Source organism: Ovis canadensis, chromosome 10, assembly GCF_042477335.2.
Source record: "Ovis canadensis isolate MfBH-ARS-UI-01 breed Bighorn chromosome 10, ARS-UI_OviCan_v2, whole genome shotgun sequence".
NCBI lineage: Eukaryota > Metazoa > Chordata > Mammalia > Artiodactyla > Bovidae > Ovis > Ovis canadensis.
The window spans coordinates 90,117,125-90,124,432 of NC_091254.1; the positions used below are offsets into that span (position 1 = coordinate 90,117,125).

The following is a 7,308-nucleotide window of genomic DNA, read 5'->3' on the forward strand; positions in this document are numbered from 1 at the left end:
GAGGGCGCCCGGCCTCCGTCCGCCGCCCCCAGAACCCCCGCCGCGGCCAGGTGGAGCCGCGGGCCCCGCCGGGCTGGGCCGCCGAAGCGCCGAGGGCTCCGCGGTCCTCGCCTCGCCCGCCTGCCCGTGCCGCGCGCGGCCGGCGCGCTCCGCCACCTCGGCCCCGCCGCGGCGGTGATCGCAATCTGCAGGCGCCGCTTGGCGCTGCCGGGCCCCGGGACCGCGGGGCGGGCGGGCGAGCGAGCGAGTGCGTGCGCGCGCGAGTGCGCGCAGGGGTGGGGGCCGCGGCGCGGCGCTCGCCCCCCGCCGACCCCCCTCTCCGCTCGGTTCCCCACGCCTCCCTCCTGCTCCCTCCTCCCGCCCGCCCTCCCCTGCCCTGCCCGCCCGCCCCCGCAGCAGCTCCTTTAATACACTTTGGTTCTCCGCCTGGCTTTGGACTCTTCTCCACCACCTCCTCCTCCTCCTCCTCCCGCGCCTCCTCCTCCGCCGCCGCCGCCGCCGCCGCCTCCTCTTCCTCTCCGCGCCTTCGCTCCGCGCCCGGCCGCCCGAGGCACATCCAGGCGGCGGCGGAGGCGGCGGGCGCAGGAGCGCCGCTCGCGGGACTGAAGCCGCCGCCAGCACTGCCGCCGCCGCCTGTGCTCGGAGCCGGGCGGCCGCTGGACGCAGCCCCGCGAGCGGGGCGGGAGTGGGAGCCGAGGAAGCGCGGGGTTCGCCGGGGCCGGCGGGGCGGGCGGGCGCGCTGGCCATGCTCCTGGACGCGGGGCCGCAGTTCCCGGCCATCGGGGTGGGCAGCTTCGCGCGCCACCATCACCACTCGGCTGCGGCGGCGGCCGCCGCGGCCGCGGAGATGCAGGACCGCGAACTGAGCCTGGCGGCGGCGCAGAACGGCTTTGTGGACTCAGCGGCTGCTCACATGGGCGCCTTCAAGCTCAACCCGGGGGCGCACGAGTTGTCCCCTGGCCAGAGCTCGGCGTTCACGTCGCAGGGCCCCGGCGCCTACCCCGGGTCTGCCGCGGCCGCCGCGGCCGCTGCCGCGCTCGGGCCGCACGCCGCGCATGTCGGCTCCTACTCCGGGCCGCCCTTCAACTCCACCCGGGACTTCCTGTTTCGCAGCCGCGGCTTTGGCGACTCGGCGCCCGGCGGCGGACAGCACGGGCTGTTCGGGCCGGGGGCCGGCGGCCTGCACCACGCGCACTCGGACGCGCAGGGCCACCTCCTCTTCCCCGGCCTCCCGGAGCAGCACGGGCCGCACGGCTCGCAGAATGTGCTCAACGGGCAGATGCGCCTCGGGCTGCCCGGCGAGGTGTTCGGGCGCTCGGAGCAGTACCGCCAGGTGGCCAGCCCGCGGACCGACCCCTACTCGGCGGCGCAGCTCCACAACCAGTACGGCCCCATGAATATGAACATGGGGATGAACATGGCAGCGGCCGCGGCCCACCATCACCACCACCACCACCACCCTGGTGCCTTTTTCCGCTACATGCGGCAGCAGTGCATCAAGCAAGAGCTCATCTGCAAGTGGATCGACCCCGAGCAGCTGAGCAACCCGAAGAAGAGCTGCAACAAAACTTTCAGTACCATGCACGAGCTGGTGACCCACGTCTCGGTGGAGCACGTCGGCGGCCCGGAGCAGAGCAACCACGTCTGCTTCTGGGAGGAGTGTCCGCGCGAGGGCAAGCCTTTCAAGGCCAAATACAAACTGGTCAACCACATCCGCGTGCACACCGGCGAGAAGCCCTTCCCCTGCCCCTTCCCGGGCTGCGGCAAGGTCTTCGCGCGCTCTGAGAACCTCAAGATCCACAAAAGGACCCACACAGGTAACCGCGCGGGTCGGGTCGGGGTCGGGGCGCAGAAGGGAGAGAAGTCGTGGTTAGCTGGCTGGGAGAAACGCGCCGACCGCCAGCCCCTGCCCTGGAACGGGAGATGTTTTCGTATGTGCGAGAGAGAGCCAGCGGCTTGTTATTGTTGGCGAATGAAAGAATATTATTATTGGGCTGGGTTTTTTCCATGTGCGGAAATTGAGTTTTAAATGATCGAGGTGACATCAAATGCATGCTTTGGGTGATGCAACTACTTTGTTGGCTCAGCTTCGGTGAATAATTTCCGTCCTAAACAGAACGCAGAAAATAGAAGTACCCTCCAACTCGGTGCCCGGGAATCGAGCCTAGAGAGGATTTTGCCAGCTTGTCTGAATGTGCTTTTCTGCTCCGGGTGTGCGTCTGCGTTTTGAGTGGCTTGTGTGTTTTTCCACTTTTTTTTTTTTTTTTTTTAACTACGGGCCCAAACGTCCGTACCCGGACTGTTTCCCATTAAAAAATGAGTCTGGTGTGAGCCGAAGCTGTAAAGCGTTTCTCGTTTTTAAAGTGTTTTTTAAAGCCCATCTCGAGGTGGGTCGCGGAGCTTTACGGTGGGTTCGCAACAGTCTGTGAAATTCTCTTAAGAGGCACCAGAGGGTTTGCGATTCCAAACTTGGACCGACAGCCGGGTCAACGAGAGCCCGGGGCGGCGCGGCCCCGCGGGGCAATCGCGTGAGAAGAGAGCGCCGAGAAAGAACGCGCCTCTCGCCTCATAGATTATTCATCTATGACCAGGTCCCAGCCAAAATCGTGCCAGACGATTTCCTAAAAGAAAGCCAAATGTTTTAGCAACTTCCCCCGTCAATATTTACTCCGAAGTGGGGGTGCGCCAGCGGCCTATTGTTCTCTTCCGGGAAGGGAGGCAGCCGAGGTGCGAGACAAGCTTTTAACAAGGTTTAAAATTTGAGAAATTTATTTGCATGAAACGCTCGCTTTCGAGTCCTGCGTCTGAGCGGATGTCTTTAAGAAACAATTTAGGTGCTAATGGAATTTAACGTTAAATGATCCCCTCTCCAAGTGGAACAATGTTGGAGTTCTCACACCTCTAAATGACTCCAAGCATTTGGAATTCTGGCAACAGAATGTGGGGACCGCCAGAAAATTCAAACAGGGAAATTCTGAAAGCCTTGGCTGATCCCCCACCCCCACGGCCTAGCCTGCGCTTCTCTGCAATCCCTCTCAAGTGCTGCCTTATCTCATATTTATCTCTTCCCCCAAGTTGTCTTCAAAACGCCGGGAGTGCGGCCGAGAATTACTGGTTAATTCAATTTGCAGAATTTTGGATGGGAAAAAAAGAATGCTGGCTCAGTCGCTATCCACAGTACGGTCCCCAAACAACACACAGCATCTCCAAATATAATTGCCTACTGGCCCCAGAGAGAAGCCGACAGCAGCCTGTGTGATTCTGATAATGCCCCAAATATTTTGTCATAATAACAGCTTCTCCATGGCGAGACCAACTTGTTAGAAGCCGCGAGTCCAAGAAGCCTTGTAAGAAAGGCAGTTAGGCAGGGCTGGGGGCGGTGGTGGGGGCTACCCCAACTTGATCAGAGATGTGAGGAAACGCGAGTCAGCCTGGAAGAAAAGTAAAATAGGAAATAAAAGCGCGGCGGTCAGGTGGGAAGGCGCAAGGAAACCCCAGGCCCCTGTCGCCCCTCTTTTCTCCTCCCGGAGGCCTGGTCACCTTCCAGGCCAAGGGGTGGGGTGGGAGGTAAGGGTTCCCCGGGGCGCGGGTGGTGGTGGGGGGTCTCCGGGCGCGCCAGCAGCCAGCTCGCGTGTTGGTGTCCACAGGGGAGAAGCCCTTCCAGTGTGAGTTCGAGGGCTGTGACCGGCGCTTCGCCAACAGCAGCGACAGGAAGAAGCACATGCACGTGCACACCTCGGATAAGCCCTATCTGTGCAAGATGTGTGACAAGTCGTACACACACCCCAGCTCTCTGCGGAAACACATGAAGGTACCGCCGGACTGGCGCGAGGAGGGCGAGGCGGCCGGGCTCACCGCCGGCCCCGGGGTGGTGGTGGGAAGGCGAGGGTCCCGGCCGGGCCCCCGGGGGCGTGGGCGGGGGGCCACTTCTGGTGGCGGGGGAGGCCCGGCCCCACAGCAGCTGCACTCACACCCAGTCCCCTTTGGTCTCCCCTCCCGGCTTTTGTCTTGCAGGTCCATGAGTCCTCGCCGCAGGGCTCCGAGTCGTCCCCGGCCGCCAGCTCCGGCTACGAGTCGTCCACGCCCCCGGGGCTGGTGTCGCCCAGCGCCGAGCCCCAGAGCAGTTCAACCCTCTCCCCGGCGGCGGCGGCTGCAGCGGCGGCGGCGGCGGCGGCCGTGTCCGCGGTGCACCGGAGCGGAGGCGCGGGCAGCGGCTCCGGTGGAGGCGGCGGGGGCGGCGGCGGCGGCGGCGGGGCGGGCGGGGGCGGCGGCGGCTCCGGCGGGGGCAGCGGGACGGCCGGGGGCCACGGCGGCCTGTCCTCCAACTTCAATGAATGGTACGTGTGAGAGACCCGGGCGGGGCTGCCCTCTGTCCCTCTCCCGGTAACAGCGCCGAGAGCACCCCGGTGATGGTTGTTGTTAAAATTCCCAATCTGATTTTTATGATGATGAAAATGATTTTACCAGCAGAAGGATTTTTAAAAGTTTTTTTTTTTTTTAATAATCTAGGCATGAAAAGCAACGATATCCCTTCCGGAATCTTTAAAGCTAAAAATAAAAAATAATTTAAAAAACCCACAAAAATATTGAACCAAACCTCGCCTTTGCCTCCCTCCACGCCCCTTCCCTCCCCACGCCTTGCCCAGTCTTCTGACAAACTGTACATAGCGGACTCCTTTCTTCTCCGAGGTGGTTTTACTGGCTTCTTGGTGTATAGAAGTTTGTCCATTTGTAATTCTGCGGGATTTTGTTCCTCCTGCCTCTCTTCCCTTCCCTTCCCCAAGTGATGGGCTTTTTTCTTTTTCTCTTTTTAGTTTCCCCGGTTTCTTTTTAAGTAATGTGGAAGAAAATGGTTTCTTTTGTATTGTGGTATTGAATATTGTGTTCCTTTTTATGAGGCAACTTGATTGTAAACTTCATGCAACTATAGACTGGAAAAAAAAAAAAGCCGTGCCAAAGTCTCCCTTCTGTTTCTTCAACACGCAGACCCACAGCACTCACATCCACATCACCGCCACCAACGCTTGTGAATGTATTTTTCTGTTAGCTGGGTTTACATGTGATGTTTTAGTGCTTTTGCAAGTTCAATTTGTTAGTTCCTGTATGAAAGATTGTGGGGAGGGGGGGGGAAGTAAACGTCGTGCCGTTAGCTTTTTCCGTAATAACACCCTTCCTTCTGTAAATACCCGTTACCATATTTATCCATTTGTAATTAAATTATGGTATTAACTTGCTACAGAGGAAACAATATTTATAAAGAATGTTTCTTAACTATAAATATGTACAATTGTGGGCATAAACTGTTTCAGATTTTTTATTTGAAGGTTTTAAGTGGTTTGATCATTTCTTGTGATATGTTTTGAGAGTAATGCATACAGAAATATAATAAAATGTGTTGAAACTGCATGAACATACTTTTTTTTTTTTTCCTAGCAAAGTTAACTCAAGGAAATGGGCAGGAGGCAGCGGAGGGCTGATAGGGGATTGGGTCAGCTGCCTCATTGAATGGGAGGCACCACCTCGAATTCAGGGGGGAAGGTGTATGCCCAGAAACTGGGCCAAACTGCCTCTCTGGCAGAAAATGTCAAAATTATTTTGTATGTCCTTTGTTTCTGTAGCTGAGAGTGAATTACATTTTTGGAAAGCCCCTGCAAGGACCGGCCCGAAGGAACCTTCCCAGCTTCTAATGGCTCCATTATCTGAGGCGGTTCCTTTCTTTCGGCTGTTTGGACTGGATTGAAGAGCACTAACCATTTCCTTATTCTTTGTTTTCTCTCTTCCCTGCCCCCTTTCCTCTCCCTCCCTGGAAAAGCGGAGGTACAGTTATTTTTAATTGCAGGTTTAAAACTGAGCTGAGTCCTTTGTTTTTGAACTTGGTTCAATGATGATAGTTTAAGGGCCCCTTTCTACTAAAAGTTTTTTTTTTCCTTCCTTGAAATTTTAAACAGCTTGCTCAAGGCATCCTGCTTATCTGCCCAGCTACTGCTCACCCATAAGTGCGATGTTCAAGGGAGGAAGGTGACAAATAGACTACACTTTGATTTAGGAAAACCATCAACCATCGGCCCCCAATAAAAGAGAACCTCTTCCAGAATTCCGTGAAATCAATAGAATAAGCTGCAGAGACTGAAACAGCCAGGTGGAAGTGAGTGAGGCAACAGGACTGACCACCAGCTTTTCTCTAAGGTTTACAGCCTCACTCCCCTCCCCTGAAAGAGTTTCACAAGAGTTTTCAGACAAGATGCTCTAAGGGAGAAGGCAACAATAACATTCAGAGTCAAAGGGTAGGAGTGGGGTCATTTCTTTTTGAAATCCCTGAGGCTTCAGGACATTTCCATCTTCCTGGGGATTCGTGTTGCTTGGAGAGGCCCTGGCAGGCCCGGAGTCACCACCCAGTGGTGAAAAGGTTTGGTTGCCAGCGGGGCGACACCCCCAGAGGATTGCCCATCGATGGGCAGGGCTCTGTTGGCTGAAGCTGATGGTGCCAGGCGGGTGGCTGTGGCCGCTGGCGCTCCTCTCCCGCTCTGGCCCTGGGCTGAGCCGCCAAGGGCCGCTTGGGGAGAAGGGCAACTCTGACCTCCCAGAGGCCATGCTACCTATTCAATAGGGAAGGACAGACGTTAGCCTGGGGGCTGTGTGTGTGTGTCCAGGAGGGTGACTGGCCACCGGGCTAGCCCTCCCCAGTGGCCCAGCGAACTGCCTACGCGCCAGCTCCTGAAGAAATCAACCCCCTATTACAATGAAATTTATAACCCCTAATAATATTAAGGAAAATTATTAAAATAATTGGCATATGTTACTGATCCTTGGGAGATTTCATTGAACACATTGTAAGCTGTGAGTTTTTTCAATGCCCCCATCCCTGGGGGAGGGGGGCGCATGAATCAAATATTCCATCATAACTTGTGCAAGAATGAGATAGTTGATTTTAGATGTTTTAATGTTTTAGACTTTTTTGGTGGGAATTATTAGCTTTGAGATACCTCCCAAACCTAAGGAGAAGGTTGGTGGGGACAGTGCTTTTTTTTTTTTTTTTTTAAAGTATCAACTGGAGGCCTTGGATTTTTCCCTTTGGGAAAAAAAGGAAGGCAGGAGAAGAGGACAGTCTCCCAGCCTTGCATTGGCGGATGGCTTTGCAGAGCTGAAGTCAGAGAGCTACCCAGGGCCTTTTAGGTCTGGGGGTGCTGATGCTGGTTGTCAGCAGGAAATAAAACTGGGAAGGGGCCTGGCCCTGAGGAGGACCACAGCCCGGGAGCGGTCTCCTGGTCCATCCTAGGATGTGAGGGGCAGAGAGGGGCGGCTTTTCAG

The 7,308-nt window shown here is 56.7% G+C and overlaps 1 protein-coding gene across 1 annotated transcript; it reads left to right on the top strand.

Moving 5' to 3' along the window:
• The first annotated feature begins 745 nt into the window (after positions 1-745).
• ZIC2 (Zic family member 2) lies at positions 746-4,347 on the top strand. Its single transcript, XM_069602143.2, has 3 exons — positions 746-1,817; positions 3,648-3,811; positions 4,015-4,347. The coding sequence occupies exons 1-3, from the start codon at positions 746-748 to the stop codon at positions 4,345-4,347; spliced, it is 1,569 nt and encodes a 522-aa protein (XP_069458244.1).
• Positions 4,348-7,308: the final 2,961 nt, after the last annotated feature.